Below are 18,746 nucleotides of genomic sequence, written 5' to 3' on the forward strand. Positions count from 1 at the left end.
CTTTATTGTACTTTTACAAAAACAAATAATGAACGGAATACATGTCACTTTCATAGCTTCCGTTGTTCTGAGTTTCGAGTCGTTCGATTGGAACAAACGATTGGGTAATTGGGTTACGTGATATAGATACGTATAAATTTTTCCTACTCGGGTTCAGTAAACTCTCTGCTGTTTCATTTCATGTGAGCTAAAAGTTCCTCTTAAATTATACCTTAAGTATTAATTTATTTTTTAATTAGCAATAAACGTTACCGACGTATGGTACGGTAAAGTATCATAAACAACATAATTATATAGGTGTGCTTATCATTAGTTGAGTTGAAAATTGTTCTACTGAAAATAAGAAATGAAACAATTACTCAGTTAAAAAAATTAAGATGTTTGACAGATTTGCAATTCCAATATATATATATATATATTAAAATTTTCAACAATATTTACAAATTATTATCATATATAAAAAGAGTGCTCTTGTTCGTCACTAATTCTTTATTTATTTTTTAATTTTACGACAAAGACTTTGTTCATATATACGAGTAGTAACTAAACTTTACAGAAATTATTTCTTAAGTTTAAGAAGCAATATAATAAATTATACTACGATAAGTGCAATCATGCGTTAAATTTAAAGTATGTTTAAGGAAACGATATGAGAAGGATTTTAACGACGTACTTAATTGAAAACTAATATAAATGGCTACAGTAAAATAGCTCCCTGCCTACAAAGAAAATATAATTTGTATTTTTTTTGTATTCAGAGATCATGGATCAAATATTATTACGTATATTTGATCCATGATCTCACTATCTCGTGATCAGTTTAATACTTAAATCACTAAATGTTAAATTCTTTTTGCCTTTGAAATCTATTTCACGAGCAGCTGTGACAAAAAAAAAAAACATTAAAAAAATGCTACTGAAAGTAAAAAGCAGACTTTTTTATTCCATTTAATTTCGGATCAGATTACCTGTTTTTTGTATCGCCTTGGTTCACTCGAATATCCACTGGTAACAGGAGAATTAGTTCAATTTCGCAATCATCGCTATTCATTTGGGAAATGGTTTTAACTTTCTTTATCTAATATGCTATCAGAATAAAATAGTAGGTAATATTTACTAGCTAAAAACAAGGTGTGATTTAAAAGCTAAGTGGATTATGTATCATTTAAAATACTTTGGTTTTAAGTAACCTCATGACACTGGCGTAGCGAACTTAACTCGTGCCCGGGGCACAATACCTTTTTACCCCCCCATCGAATACCATATAATATGTCCAGCAATTTTTTGTTTTGTGGACCATTGGCGTTCCTTTGTAAGTAGCGCTCGGGGCATGATGCCCCCCACCTTGCCTCTCCCCCTCGCTACGCTACTACCATATGATTTATTACATTTATGTTTATGATAGAATTAAAGCAATTATTACTTTAAATATGAAATATATACGTCAACCCTCCGCGGAGCCGCGTGGTGGTTTATGGTATGACCCTTGTCGTACGTCAAGAATAAGGGCTATGCCCAGTAGTGAGACGTTACTGGCTAAATTAATCAAGTAATTATTATTGAAAATATTCTTTTTTTTAACAAAATAGGCATAGAAATTATTTAAAAAATATCGTTATTTATTCAAAGAACTTAGACTGATAAATTTATGAGTATATTATGATATATTATGATGATATTTATTTCTTTACAAAATCATGAATGACTGGCGTAAAAATAGCATGCCAGTATACATAGTGTTTGTTTTCTCGCCGCCCTGGGAAAATAGAAACTCGTATCTCCGAGAAATGTTTCATTGCACGGATATTCGTCAATCTATCAAACAGTTCCCTAGCACGGGTGAATAAACCTCCCCTATTTTAAATTCACAAACAAACACATTTGTCAACGTACACAAACAAGTACGCTTCGAACTACGAACAAATATTTTCTGACGGATGAACCCTGAATACAAAGTTACTGACAGATCGAAGATCTGAGTAAGTAATTAATTAGCCATGACAAGAATAGTCATATTGGCTACCTAAAAATTTCATTAATACATTGAAATTTTAAAGCCTTAGTTTTACTTTTTTAATTACATATCCTAGACTAAACAAAAAGAAATTGCCAGTGTAAAAATGCCTTCTATTATTAAAATGATTTTATAGAAAGGAGTTTTCACAGTTTACGTTGTCCTCACGTAATAGTATAGTTTTCGTACTAGATCGACTAATGCTAGATTGACCATCGCTAGATATTAGGAAACCTCTAACGAAATATCACTCTTTATAATTTCTATTTCAATATAAAGGCTTATATTTATCTTGATTTCAAAACAAAAACTCGATATCGTTCTTTTGACGTGTTCCGTTGGTCGTCACGGCGTGTAGCACCTTTGTTTATTCTTTCATCGCTTATGAAACATGCTTCAGCCTGTAATATCCCACTACTGGGCAAAGGCCTCTTTCCCCATGTAGGAGAAGGATCAGAGCTTAATCCACCACGCTGCTCCAATGCGAGTTGGCTATGAAACACAAGGGAAGACAATATAAAAAATACCTCTTACGATATAATGCCTTTATGCAAAAGTAATAACAGTAAAGAAATGTCACGTGCCGGTAATATTTCGAACTCTGATATGTCTGCGGCTTTTAATATTTCGTGTATGAAATTCGAAATATTTCGAGCAGCAAACATTAAAAACTAAATGCTATACTGCTGTCTGAAGTGCTAGCTGAGTATCGTGCAGCGTTCACAGCTTTCTACGAATATATGAATTTTTATTGGACAGACGTGTTGATAGAGTGGCAAATTTTTTTAAACAACATACCTATTATATATAATTACATGTGTGTGTGTTCATTATTTTATTTCTTTACGCTTCAGCCTGTAATATCCCACTACTGGGCATAGGCCTCTTTCCCCATGTAGGAGAAGAATCAGAGCTTAATCCACCACGCTGCTCCAATGCGGGTTGGCGAATTTTAGGCGAAATTTATTTCTTTGTATTATTTTAAATATTTGTATATCATTGGTACACCTTTTTCAGCTTTATTCTGTTCATATCCTTTGCCCAAAGCTGGAAGAAATCGCTCTTTTAGCGATAAGACCACCTTTTGTAAATTTGTTTATTTTGTCGCTACTTTATTCTTTCCGTGTTTATTTCTAATGTACGATAAATAATATTTGTATTGAATTGTACCTCGGCCGTTGTTACTAGGAATGACAATAATGTAACTTGTAAGAAAATCCTAATAATTTAAGGTTATCATCATTGTACTGGAGAGTATTTTGGCGTATTATTTTACAATTTATTTTTTCTAGCTATATTGAAAGGGGGAACGCTGCCAGTATCTTCAGAACCTTGCCTAAAGGGACTCCATTTAATAATATTTTTTAGTTAAATATATATAAGGTTTTTAGTTTTAGGTTCATTGTTATAACTCATTTATTTTATATTCCTATTTCAATTTTATATGAAACTCTAATGTCCGTACTATTTTATTTCCATCTAATGTTTAAATAAAGCACGAGGGGAATTCTAAAAAAAAATTCAATTTTCCTTAATATGTATAATTTAATAGGTATTATCTAATTCAAATCAAAGACGATCTCCTATTAAATAAAGATTGCATAGTTTGACTCGCCACACTATTCGACTACGGATTTACAAGTATATACATCTAAAAATTGTATCCAATATATGTAAATTCCTTGCCGTATTTTCATTCACTTCAGGCTTTGACTGAATTTTTAACGCATACTTACTTTATGAAAGTTTTAAAATTTGAAAAATCCATAATGCTTATCCAGATTAACGGATGCAATGGATTTAACCAACGCTTTTTATCTTCAAACTTATTGTAGTTTTCTGCTTGATCTTGCGCTTGCATCTCAACACCTCCATAATCTACATAGTGTACCTGACTGCCATCTTATAGTACAGTGCTCGGGCGATACGATAGATGTCCACAGAGATATACTTATACAAACATGATTCACACATATCCTACTCAAAAATAGTTGATTATTACAAATTCTTTGTCAATACACTACACTCTTGACTCATTAATAAATAATTTCGGATTGTGTGGAATTGCGGCATGACTTAAATTATCTTTCTAATTTCTATAAAGAAAATAAAATATTCGTCAACATTAAAAAAATAATATATATATAACATTTTCAAGGCAAGTAAAAAATATTGATTTTGTCTACTACATTGATAATAATTCTATTCAAAAGGTGAATTCTGTGAGAGATCTTGGAATTCAGTTGGATCATAAATTACTGATGACAGAACATATAGAAATTATAACTGACAAAGCTTGTAAACAACTAGGCTATATTAAACGTGTATGCAAAAAATTTACTGATGTTGATTTCATAAAAATGTTATATTTTTCATACGATTTCAAGTGTTTTAGAATACAGCTTTAGCATATGATCACCAAATTATTCAACGTATAAGGGTAAACTAGAAGCGATAGAAAAACATTTTTTTTAAATATCTGTGTTTTTTTAATGAAACAACTTTTTTCGGATTTTATCGCGGTTTATTATTATATTTTGATTCCCGACGTTTCGGATACTTTACAGCAACCATGGTCACGGGGGGACTGAGGTGTCAGACGTCCCAACGTTACAAAGTTATTCGAAACTACCCGACATACATCAATATCTTATATAGTCCTATCTACGCAGAATGTGCTAATTGAGTCTTTAATCTGTGGTGAATTATGCTTGGTTTTTGATTTAATTATATTAATAATGGGGTCCCAAGCAGGTGGTAATTGCCAGCCATCTTCTCTATTGAAATTTGGATGTTTTTTAATTTCAATAGCCTCACGGATCATCCTTGGTTGGAATTGGTGTTCTTTTGCGAGGATCTGTGGTTTATCGAATCTAATATAATGGCTAGCTGTGTCTAGACTATGTTCACAGATTGCGGACTTAGTATAGCGACGATGTTTTAAGTCAGCTATATGTTCTTTAACGCGAGTTTTAATCGATCGTTTTGTTTGTCCTATATAAGAGAGACCACAGTCACAATCAAGCTTGTATACTCCTGCATCTTGTAAGGGTATATGACACTTGACAGATGGTAAAAATTGACTTATCGTTTTTGGCGGCTTGAAAAAAGTTTTTATAGAAGCTCGCTTTAAGATGAAGCCAATCTTGTCAGTGACCCCTTTCATAAAAGGTAGCACAGCAGGTACTCGTTCGACGGTGGCTGGTTTCACACGTTCCGTAATCCCAACAATACCTTAAGCCATACAGTGTATAGAAAGCATACCCATACGGATAGGTACTTAAACGGTGAATCACACCATCATCCAACACAGTTAGCTACCGTGGGTAAATCTTTGTTTCAGAGAGCACGAGGGATCTGCGATGAGCGACACCTGGAGACCGAACTTCAACATGTCAAGCAAGTACTGCGAGACAACAAGCTTCGGGTACCGCGTCCTCATCGCAGTGAACGTGTGAAACCAGCCACCGTCGAACGAGTACCTGCTGTGCTACCTTTTATGAAAGGGGTCACTGACAAGATTGGCTTCATCTTAAAGCGAGCTTCTATAAAAACTTTTTTCAAGCCGCCAAAAACGATAAGTCAATTTTTACCATCTGTCAAGTGTCATATACCCTTACAAGATGCAGGAGTATACAAGCTTGATTGTGACTGTGGTCTCTCTTATATAGGACAAACAAAACGATCGATCAAAACTCGCGTTAAAGAACATATAGCTGACTTAAAACATCGTCGCTATACTAAGTCCGCAATCTGTGAACACAGTCTAGACACAGCTAGCCATTATATTAGATTCGATAAACCACAGATCCTCGCAAAAGAACACCGATTCCAACCAAGGATGATCCGTGAGGCTATTGAAATTAAAAAACATCCAAATTTCAATAGAGAAGATGGCTGGCAATTACCACCTGCTTGGGACCCCATTATTAATATAATTAAATCAAAAACCAAGCATAATTCACCACAGATTAAAGACTCAATTAGCACATTCTGCGTAGATAGGACTATATAAGATATTGATGTATGTCGGGTAGTTTCGAATAACTTTGTAACGTTGGGACGTCTGACACCTCAGTCCCCCCGTGACCATGGTTGCTGTAAAGTATCCGAAACGTCGGGAATCAAAAGATAATAATAAACCGCGATAAAATCCGAAAAAAGTTGTTTCATTAAATGAGTAAAATTCGCGTAAACATTAGAAAACAATATATCTGTGTTTTGTCGATTTTAGATAATATAAAAATTATACAGAAACATGTAAACATTATAAAATAGAAGCTTTAGAAATCAGACGTCGGAAATGTGATATGTATATGTTATACGATATACTGGTTGGACTTATTGATTGTAACGACTTGGTCAGTGCTTTATATTTCAAAGTGACCAATCGTCGTACCCGTCACACAGAACTATTTTATACACCTAAAGTACATACAAACTATGCACATAATTCTATCCGTAGCCGTATAGTCATCACAAATAACATAACAACATAACAATACACTTTATTGTACACCAACACAGAAATAATACATATCAAATCACATATAATGAGTCATATTCAGAAATAGATTTGTTCAACATGACAAAAACAATTTTAAGGAAAACACCCAAAAGTAAAGATGCAGTTAATTAAAATACACGCACGCACAAACACATAGAAACACACACACAAACACATATACAAACACACACAACTACTCACTCAATTAGATTCTCAACTTAATTTTTTACAAACGCTCATAAGATATGTCTTCTAGTTTGTAAAATAATATATTTAAGAACAAGCGGTGTAATCCTATTTTGGTTCTTAGTAATTGTTATATTATAGTCCCTCGGAGAGCACGTTAAGCGTCGGTCCCGGTTGTTACCACGTACACCTGATAGCGATCGTTACTCATAGTAGGGAATATATCCGCCAACCCGCATTGGAGCAGCGTGGTGGAATAAGCTCTGATCCTTCTCCTACATGGGGAAAGAGGCCTATGCCCAGTAGTGGGATATTACAGGCTGAAGCGTTATATTATACTTTAAGTAAATAAGTTGTGTATTGAAACTATTGGATTATCTAAAAAATAAATAAATGATAAATAAAAGATAAATAAATATTAAAAAAAATATATCTTATGAGTGTAAAAGACACATTAATGAACGGAGGATTACGCACAGTTCACCGAGCATACACTTTACGTAAAAGGTTTTTACAGACGGATGAATGTCAAATCAGGCCGTTCAAAAGCATGTCACTAGGTATGTTTTGCGTTAAATGAGGGTTACGAGGAATTCGTTACTACATATAGGTATTAAAGAGAAATAACCGAATAATTTACAAGCGTTCATATCACATGTACTTCGTTGTGCGAATTCTTAGAAAATTGGTCTGATTATTAGGTCCCATTTTTTGTTAAAGTCTCAATAAGAGGAAGTCATAAAGTGAAAACCATCTTTCTGTCATTTTAAGTGAGTTTTATTATTTTTTCTGTCTAAGGTATGATGGTATTTCTATGGTATGATATCGCTTCGTATCGCTTCAGCCTGTAATATCCCACTACTGGCCGTAGGCTTCTTTCCCCATGTAGGAGAAGGATCAGAGCTTAATCCACCACGCTGCTCCAATGCGGGTTGGCGGATATATTCCCTACTATGAGTAACGATCGCTATCAGGTGTACATGATAACAACCGGGACCGACGGCTTAACCTGCTCTCCGAGGCACGGTATGATATGCCTACATGTATTTTTATATGCACCTATTCAGAAGCAAGCCAGTTTAATAACACCTTGTGTAATTAACACAACTTATATTTTCCTTTTTTGCAGCATTTTTCTTTAAGAAAAAAATGTTCCAAACATGTAAGACGTTGTGCTGTGTCAAAATTGATATGTTAGACATTTAAAAAGTTTATATTAAGCTATTGACTTAGGATACATATTAAAAATACTTCAGACAGGTTATAGGAACGTCTGTTAGGAGTATGAATCATGAAACTCAACAAAAAGTTTTAATTAACTTTCGGATACCGAGCCGAGATGGGCAAGTAGATAAAACGCACAGATTATGAATCAAAAGTTGTTGATTCAACTCCGGGATGGGTAGGGACCCATAAAAAACCCCGAAAAAAAAATTCGCCATCTCGGGGAAATTAGCTTATACCCACCACGTCATAATAAGCTTCTTTTCAACAGGAGAAGAAATATCTGCCAAATAAGCAAACAATTAGGGATTTAACGTGATTTGCAATTTCTAAATAATTCTTGTAAGTAAAAATTAGATAATCGAGAAATGGAATTACCGCAGTCAACTGCTGGAAATAGGCCTCCACAAGTTCGCGCCAAGAATGGCGTGAACTCATGTGTGTTGCCAATAGTCACCACGCTGGGCAAGCGGGTTGGTGACCGCAGGGCGAGCTTTGTCGCATCGAAGACGCTGCTGCCCGTCTTCGACCTGTGTATTTCAAAGCCAGCAGTTGGGTGGTTATCCCACCTTCGGTCGGCTTTTTAAGTTCCAAGGTGCTAGCGGAACTGTGTTATCCCTTAATCGCCCCCTACGACAGCCACGAAAAGAGAGGGAGGGGTGGCTATATTCTTTACTGTCGTAGCCACACAGCTGATAATCCACATTAGATTGTTTTATTTTATTTGTGAACCAGATGTGTCCCATAATTTCAACCTTAACATAATTTAATATTTGTTAGGTTATTTGAAATTTAGACTTTATTTACTTACTCAGATCACTTATACAAAATCAAAGCGTAATGTTTTATTTCCCCTAACTTTATTAATAGCCAAAACAATGAGAATTTTTTATCTAATTTCAACAATAGAATTTAAAGTTGCGCATTTACTTTTTATTAAAGGATATTTTCATATAAAAAAAATAAGTAAAATTACTCCTCAAAATTGATCTCAAACCGAATTCCGTACTCATTGCATCAAACAAATCTCTATACTCGTATCTTGAACCACAAAATGTCACTCTTACTAATTTCGCATCAATAATTCATACCTACATTAATGCTCGTGAAATCAAATTGCTACACAGTGAAGCTGTCAGCGAAATTGTGTTACATATTCAGTTTTACGGTTTCTGATAAGCATGTATGCGTGATTCGCGTGCATGTGACATTCAACAGTAATTTCATTTCATATGAGGCGATACAGCATCCGTTAATTCACTTAGTGGCTTTGTTTTGAATATATATATGTATATATTTTTTTTTACTTTAAAAATAATATCGTTATACCATCGAAGTTTTAGTGTTGTTATTAAGAGTATGTGCTGTGTGGCTACGGCACTAAAGAATTTAGCCACCCCCTCTCTTCCCGTGGGTGTCGTAAGAGGCGACTAAGGGATAACACAGCTCCACTACCACCTTGGAACTTAAGAAGCCGACCGATGGCGGGATAACCATCCAACTGCTGGCTTTGAAATACACAGGCCGAAGACGGGCAGCAGCGTCTTCGGTGCGACAAAGCCAGTACTGCGGTCACCAACCCGCCTGCCCAGCGTGGTGACTATGGGCAAAACACATGAGTTCACGTTATTTTTGGCGTAAACTTGTGGAGGCCTATGTCCAGCAGTGGACTGTTTAGGCTGTAATGATGATTAAGAGTATTCTACTGTAGAGCTCATATGACTTAAATGGATGATAAGAAAAATTTTAAGCTTTTTGCGTCAAGTTGTTATTTTCTATTAGCCACGTTTTGTTATTTGTACCTCAGTATATAGGCTTAGCACCGCAAAAGACTTACAACATTAGCATTAGGCATTAGCGCGTTATCATCAATACCTTATAATAAAAAAAATATAGAGCAGCCCGACTGGGGTAGTACCTCCACCTTACATAACTAAAGTAAGGAACAGCAGGAAATTTCCAGCTCGAAATATGGAGAAGTCCGACTAGGGTAGTAGTATCTCGACCTTACAGAAGAAAACAGCTAAATAATACTGTTTTTCAAGCAGTACTGTGTTTCTGTTGGTGAGTAGTAGTAGTAAGATAACCAGAGCTCCTGGATTGGGGATAGAATTGGCAACGCGCTTGCGATGCTTCTAGTGTTACAAGCGTCTATATTCTATAAGCTAGGGTAATCTCTTACCATCAGGTGAGCCGTACGCTTGTTTACCAATCAAGTTATATAAAAATATAAAAATTACCTTTACACAGAACCCCTAGCATCGGGTTTGCGCTTGCCTTCGCTTTAAGATAGCTTTAAGAACATAATATTCATTCGGCCATGTCACTATAATATATCATACTCAGCCAAAGTAAGTTTGAGATAAGCTGACTAAAGATATAACCGTTGTATGTCGGCTTATCGTTATATATTAGAACTTATGAACGCATACTAAAAGACTTTCACGTCGTAAGAGGAACATTTTAAATTCGAAGAGCGTATTTACTAGTCGTATATTTCATAAATTACAGGACATATCTTGAATCTACACCAGTTACCCTTTATGACTTTTACTCCTCTACTATTAGTCAAACTATATTCCATATTATGTCTTACGTCTGATTAATGTAGGTTTAATAGTGACACAATTATTAAAATCGGTGCTCTGATGTCTATATGATTTTAGTGCAAACTAGCTGTTAATCTCTAAGCTGTTATTTACGCTTAAGAAATAACACTATTTATTATATTGTATTTTATTCAAAAGTTTATGTATATCTTCAATTTTATCGAGTAAGATACATTTTAATAGAATTGATAGACTTAACCAAGTCTACACCAAAAGAAATAATTTAAACCACATCGCTATTAATACAACTTTTGTCACCACATCCAAACAAATCCTTTATGCATTAAGGGTCGTAAAAGATTCTCAAGTCACAAAGGAGTATCGTAGAGTTACGAGTACTTTGTACTAGTTTTGCTTGTGACTATCAACTAATTAGTAATATTAACACAGCTCTATTGAAGAGTGTACACAAACTTGATCCGCTGTAAAGTTCGTCTACTTATTTACTATGGATGGTTTCAAAGAACGTTGAAGAGATAAACTAATTTAGTCGTAGTGAAAAGTGCTATTTGGGACTATTTCTAAAGACGGTAAATAGTTCGATCGACAAAAGTTAGTGAAAACGATCTCTAAAGGCACTTAAAGATGTGTTTCCAGTCCCTAGTACTTATGTTAAGAAACAACAAATATAATTGACGAACTAACAAAATTACCCGTAAAGTAAAGTCGGTGTGATTTTTTTTTAACAAATATATTTTTATATAAAAATAATTAGTTAGAGTCATTTCATATAAAGTGTGTCAGAGGTTTGATAAAATTTAAATATTTACAGTACTTTTAACGCCATATAACTGAAAGTTTTATGTGCTTTAATGCGCTAAATATATTTGCAAATTAACTTATCATCATCATCATCATCACGTTGCTGTGTAGTTACGGCATTAAAAATATAGCCACCTCCTCTCTTCCTGTGGGTGTCGGAAGAGGCGACTAGGGGATAACCACAGTTCCACTACCACCTTGAAACTTAAAAAGCCGACCAATGGCGGGATAGCCATCTAACTGCTGGCTTTGAAATGCACAGGCCGAAGACGGACAGCAGCGTCTTCGGTGCGACAAAGCCAGCCCTGCGGTCAGCAATCCTCCTGCCCAGCGTGCTGACTATGGGCAAAACAAATAAGTTCACTCCATTTTTGGCGCGAACTTGTGGAGGCCTATGTCCAGCAGTGGACTGTAATAGGCTGAAATTATGACGATGATGGTGATAAATTACGAAACCGATCTTTTTAGACTAGATATTATAAACTGATCTCAATTATTTACCAGATTATGACATAAGCAATTAAAACTACTCGGTTCAGCTAGTAGTAATACGGCGAGTACGAGTAAGTAATAGTAAGACGGACCATGCACACCATATACTATACACAGAACAGTACCTATCAAATAACAGAAACCACAAGGATAGGTTAGTTTACTTATATATGTATTTAAAAAAAAAAACAATGTTATGATAGAACCGAGACTAACGCGAACTCTGCATACTCGATGACTTTAATTAAATTTTTTATATAAAAATAAAACAGAAAATTAGCACGGAAAATAGATTAACTCTAGCGTTTTTATTTTATGGTCTTGTGATGATGAAATAATTTATATTAATAATATTTTTATCATCGTGATTTTTTAATTATTAAAAGTCAAACTTTGTTTTAAATTTTTATTACTTTAGTCCTGAAACAAAATCTTAGAAATGTTGAGTAACGAATTCACTTCACTGTACTGTTTGCTCAAGACATAACTTGAAGTTAATTTTCCATAACCCAATTGCAATTTATACTATCCGTAATATCTGTCACATTGCGTCTAAATATTTGAACATATTTGCCACTGCATCAAACAATATCAAATCATTAATCGTTGTTACAAACTAAACCATTGTTCTACGTCCCTGGACACACGTAAACAAATTTCATCGAATCCAAGTTTGAGTTCAACTCAACTAGTTCCCCGGTGCATGAAATTTGTAATCATAGCAACAAACCAGAAACTACGTATTGATAGTTTAATCAGGTTCTTAATTAATATGTAGTTTCGGTTCATACTGGATATTAATTATGAGTGAACTTCGAGTTTTGTAGTGATTAAGTAAATAATTGTTTGTTAAATGTTTCTAGAAGGCTAAGAAAGTAGCTTCAATAAGTAATGTTAATAATTTTAGAATCTGCTGACTTTTTTAATACTGCGTAAATTTTTTATCTGTATACCTTTATATAAACTCTTTTTTTAGTATTCTAATAAACTAATAGTATATCCATCATAATAATTAAAATGCCGTTTTGAAACATTTAACAAAATAAAAACATCGATTTTTAAGAAAGATTGATTGGACCAAATGTAATAAGGTTTAATTTGAGGTGGAGTCATGTGTGACGTGTCTTGTCGTAATAAGGTTCTCACATCGACATATATACGAGTATATACGTGCGCGTGTAATAAAAGTGGCAAACATTAACTACACATATGGAAGTATAATTTTATTGGAACTATTAAGTTATGAAAATGAGAACTTATATAAAGAAACTTATAGAATAAAAAAGAAATCACGGAGGAAGATTGTCTCGTCTTACTACCTAGCTTGCCTTCCCTTTTTTATGGAGAGATTTATAATAATAATAATAATAATAATAATAACTCTTTATTGTACACCAAAAGTGAGCAAAAATACAAAAATAAAAACAGGAGTTAAGTACAAAAGGCGGCCTTATCGCTAATGAGCGATCTCTTCCAGGCAACCTTTGGGTAAAGGAAATGGTATATATGTAGACAGTTTAGGTGTACAGTTTTACCTAAACATATACAATATATTTAGACAAATAAACAATGTAAAAAAAAATAATAATAATTAAAATAAAGTATATGTATGTACATGGCATATATAAATGGAAAGTTGTAATAGACATACATAGACGTATATAGAGTTAATGAATTATTATGATAAAATTCAAAGTGAGGACAGGAGATAATATGTGACTAGATAGAAGGATTAAAATTGAGAGAAATAGTGTTTCACCGACTTCTTGAAAATTGGAAGGGATTCAACGCGTCTGATGGGCAAAGGAAGGGAGTTCCAAAGCCGAGCAGCTTGGACAGTAAATGATTTAGTATAGAAATTAGTGGAGTGGGGAGGAATTTTAAGAAGTAAACTATCATCGGAGCGAAGGCTTCGCTCATGAGACTCGCTGAGATACTTAAAGCGTTCACGTAGGTAAGAAGGAGTAGCAGGATTAAATAGTATGCAGTATAGCAAAGTAAGTATGTGAGTATTCCTGCGAAGGCGAATTGGGAGCCACTTGAGTTTTTTGCGAAAATCAGAGATGTGATCATATTTGCGTAGGCCGAATATGAAACGGATACATAAATTTTGAATGCGCTCAAGCTTATTAAGTTGCTCCTCAGTAATATCAAGATAAGCAGTATCAGCATAATCCAGCAAAGGTAAGAGAATGCTATGTGCAAGCGTAATTTTGGTGGAAGTGGGAAGAAAATTCTGCAGCCTGCGGAGTGATCCTACAGCTGAAAAAACTTTTCGACTTAATTCACACATCTGTGGACACCAAGAGAGATTTTGATCCAATATAATACCCAAGTTAGTCACTTTATCGCTGTATGGAATTTCAACGCCATCAAAAATTATAGGAGGCAGTTGTGACCTATTAATACGAGAAATAAATTTAGAGCTTCCTATTATAATTGCTTGCGTTTTCCTTGGATTGACTGTTAAACCAAAGGATTTACTCCAATTAGCAACTCGTAATAAATCATCATTGATAATAGAGACAGTTTGTGGCAATTCTTCAATAGTACAGTGTGTGTAGATTTGGAGATCGTCAGCATAAAGATGGTAGAGAGAAGATATAACTTTGCTGATGGAATTGATGAAGATAGAAAATAAGAGAGGGGAAAGCACGCCACCTTGCGGTACGCCAGCTCTGACCGCACTCCAATTAGAAAAGGAGTCGTTAACCCTGACTCGTTGCCGGCGACCTCGCAAGTAATTTTGAAACCACTCAGTTACCTCAGGAGATATGTTAAGAGTATACAAAGTATCGGACAGTAAGTCAAAGTCCACGGTATTAAATGCATTAGTAAAATCTAACAGCGTCAAGACCGTGACTCTTTGGTTGTCCATATTCGACCTGATATCATCGGTGATTTTAATTAACGCAGTAGTCGTGCTATGTCCAGGACGAAAGCCGGATTGGAAGGGATTAAGGAGATTATGATTTAGAAGGAAACGGCTAAGCTGCTGATGTACAAGACGCTCAAGAGCTTTGGAAAGAAATGGAAGGATGGAAATAGGAGGATATTCAGATAAAGAACACGGATTACTTTTTTTAGGTAGAGGAATAATGTCAGCATCTTTCCACACTGACGGAAAAGAGTTAGTGGAGATGGAGAAATTAAAAATAAATGTGATAACTGGACATAGAATATCAATTAGAGGGATAATCATGTTACGACTAATGCTGTCCGATCCAACCGAGTTAGATTTAATTGCGAGAATGCTACTCTTAACATCACATTCGGAAAACTGGCTAAACAAGAAAGTAGGAACATCAGGAGTTATCGTCGTAGAAAGCTGATTTTTTGTACGTAACTTAGTTGTGTTATCTATGACAACAGAAGAAGAAAAGTGGAGGTTCAAAGAATTGAGATCTAAATGTTGAGAACTAATTTGACGGGATTTACCAACTCCAAGTGATCTAAGAAAATTCCAGACTTTACCGGAATCTTCCAGTGAGACAGATTTATAGATATAGCGTCGCTTTTCATCTCTACACAGTCTATTGCAGCGATTTCGAGCCCTTACATATTTTTCCCTATTAACCTCACTGGGATCCATCCTGTACTTCGCTTTAGCACGATTCTTTTTGTTCTGTAATTTTCTTATCTCAGGTGTAATCCATGGCGCCGGAAGATGTTTTATTTTCACAGGGCGAATAGGCGCATGAACATCATATAGCTGAGTTAATAATGCGTTAAAAAATATTGCTTGCTCATCAACTGTACTCGCATTGTAAACCCCTGACCAGTCAATTTTAGTTGCGTCCTCCCGTAGTCGTTCCAGATTTATCCCACCAAAATTTCGCTGCAGAAGAATTCTAGATTTTATTTTAGGAGGCCTAAGTTTATAAGATAAAAATAAGAGGTCATGATAGGAGAAAGCGTTAGCAGTACATTGACCATGGTTAGTAACATGGTCAATTGAGGAAACAATAATTAAATCTAGAAGTGAAGGAGAGCAGTTAGGAGCAATGTGAGTAGCAGATAAGGGTAAAATATGCAAATTAGCAGCGTTAACAATAGTATTAAGACGGGTAGACCGGTGGTTGTTTTTAAGCAAGCAGGTGTTAAAATCGCCCATGATAACCGTGTGATTATATAAGGAAGTAAAATTATGAAGTAATGTTTCAAAAGTACCAAAATAGTCAACAGTGAGACATGGACTATAAAAAACACCGAGAAGTAGTTTGGCATGTGAAAAAATCACTTCGATAAAAAGATGCTCGGCACCACCACCGGTCTGAGGTTGCGAAGTGTCAATAATATTATACGGAATTTGAGAACGAAGATAAATAGCAACCCCTCCACCCGACCGGCCAACGCGATCATTGCGGATCAGGCGGAATCCCGGTAAAGAGAAAGAAGTGGAAGGTAAACAAGGCCTAAGCCAAGATTCGGAAACTAATATAGCATGGATATGGCTAACACTGCCAAAGGTAGACAAGAAATCAGGATAATGTGCAGGAATACTCTGCGCGTTAATGTGAACTGCATTGAAATTCTTTAAGCAACTAGAGAAATGAGAATTTAGACTGTCGCTTAAACAAGGAATATTTTGAAAACTGTCGTCACTAGAGTTTTCCTCAGTAGATGAAGATAAGGACATAAATTCACTACATTCACTTGAAAATGACATTGACTTGAAATAATTATTAAAAGTACGTATACAATATGTATGACTAAAAATTACAAGAAGAAAATAAAATAAATATTTATAATAAGCAAAACAGACAAAAAATATATAAATATAAATATTAAAATGAAATATAAATATAAAAAAGAAAAACAAATATAAAATAAAAATAAAACAAATGAAAAGAAAAATTACTATTAAAAAAGTTACTAAAAACCATTTAACTCACCCGCCAGCTGCAAGGATAGGAATATTATATAAACATTTAATATTTACAATGAAAAAGAAGAAAAGTAAACAAAATAAAGAGATATAATAAACATGATTGAAAAAAAGAAAAAAAAATCACAAATTTTAACAATAAATTAAAAATTCAAATTTCCACTACAGTGACAATCTCGTATTATTGTCAATATCAAACTTGTAATATACACGTAGGTAGTGCCATAAAAAAAACATATACGACCACCAACATTCAATCGAAAATAAAAACAAGACAGTGATAAAAAGTTATAAAATATAAAAGTTTAAATTTAAAAATTGTACAGTGGTATAAAATGAATTTAAAGAATGGTTAAATCAAATCGTAATATTATATAATTAAGTGTAAGTGACAGTTATTGCAAATGAATTATTTTTTTACCGGCCTCTTAGATCGTGATGCAACACTTTTGTATTCCGACGATTTTACGGTAGCTATATTTGGAGGTGGTGACTTGACTACTTCTACGGGCGTGCCATCTGGGATTTCATCAAGGTCAGTTAAGTTCTCAGCCTTATAACGTGTTCCATTCGGAGCCACGACATAGATGCAGCCATCACGCGTCCAGCACTTATTAATACCAAACCGCTCCCGAGCCGCAAGAAAAGCATCATGTCGGGGCCTTGTCAGAAACTCGGACTGCGTGACACCAGTTCCCTTTAATTTTGCCTTCGCGAACCACACCTGATTTATTTAGGTTTATCGATCAAAATATTTTCAAGCTAGAATCCTCTGAAAAAATACATATTGATTTACACTCTGTTTGAACTTGTGATAGGTTGTTCCAGTCGAAAAGCTGCAGAGGTTATTTGAACGCGCTGATCTCGCGATCAACCTTTATGAGGTGATTCATTTTTTGCTAACAATCTATGATTTTAGAGAGGAAAATATAAACCACCACGGTACAGTATGTGTATAATATATTTAGTCATTTACTTATAATCGACTGATATAAGACCATATTCTCTGCTCCAAAAGAACCTTAAAGAGATCGCTTTGGAGGAATAAGGTCGGTCTATATCTTAGGACGCTTGGCTACGTTCCTTTATATGGTGGTAAAATAGCAGTTTTGGTAAAAAATAAAGTCTATTGTCAAAACAGCAAGCATATGATAAAAGAAGCACAGAGACACAGTATGTATGTCAAATAATATATATGTAACTCTATATGAGTAAAAAAAAATACGATCAAGCACGCTTTTATACAAAATGCATTTTATACGCATATACGTTATATTACGTTGTACGTTGCACACACACACACACACACACACACACACACACACACACACACACACACACACACACACACACACACACACACACACACACACACACAGACACACACACACACATATATAATAAAGAAATAACAGTCTAAGCCTTTTTTTGTGTATTTTGTTGCCAAAACGAAAATACAAAAACAATTCTTTAGAGGATTCGAGCAATAATTTTATTATTTCCAAATTCATTAAATATTTAGCGTTTGAAAAAATGCAAACCGACTCCTTTGAAGCATCTGGGAGCCGTTAGAAGATGGTAACGTTACAAATTAAAGCGTTAAATACATATTTTACTCATAAACAAGTAATATCGCCAGATTTACACTTCTTGATTCGTAAAAGCTACGTAATTCATCATAAAGTAAAACACTTAATATTCTTTAAGGTCCTTTAACGAAAATTAAGCAGAAAATATCTAAAGGTAGACGGCAATAAGTAAATATTATATACTAGAAAGTTTAAAACAGGTTAATTAACGAATATTTTAATAATAAACACGCGACTGCAAAAAAAAATCATGTTTTTATTGTTATTTTGCTTGACCGTATAAACTGACTGTAATAAGCCATCTTTTTCCTCTACATTTTTGACTTTAAAAAAAAATAATAGGTTATTATTACGGAAATTCAATTCTTTATTCAAATTGGTAAAGAATAACAACAAATGAGAGTGAATTTCTTATTCAGTGAACCGTGACGTAAACACAGATTAAGCTAATTTATATCGCCTTTGATCACATGTA

At 34.4% G+C, this 18,746-nt stretch overlaps 2 protein-coding genes across 2 annotated transcripts in view; one reads left to right on the forward strand and one right to left on the reverse strand.

Moving 5' to 3' along the window:
* Positions 1 to 17,575, reverse strand: part of LOC123661409 — a 75,163-nt gene extending 57,588 nt beyond the window's left edge. Inside the window, exons 1-3 of the mRNA XM_045596371.1 lie at positions 17,558 to 17,575; positions 17,104 to 17,406; positions 14,139 to 16,466 (exon numbers count right to left, since the gene is read on the reverse strand). Of these exons, the coding sequence (XP_045452327.1) occupies positions 14,139 to 16,466; positions 17,104 to 17,406; positions 17,558 to 17,575 (2,649 nt within the window). The remainder of the gene's footprint in view (positions 1 to 14,138; positions 16,467 to 17,103; positions 17,407 to 17,557) is intronic.
* LOC123661729 (receptor-type tyrosine-protein phosphatase kappa) overlaps positions 1 to 18,746 on the forward strand; it is a 195,174-nt gene that overhangs the window by 47,128 nt on the left and 129,300 nt on the right. The window lies entirely within an intron of this gene.

Source organism: Melitaea cinxia, chromosome 17 (assembly GCF_905220565.1).
Source record: "Melitaea cinxia chromosome 17, ilMelCinx1.1, whole genome shotgun sequence".
Lineage (NCBI taxonomy): Eukaryota > Metazoa > Arthropoda > Insecta > Lepidoptera > Nymphalidae > Melitaea > Melitaea cinxia.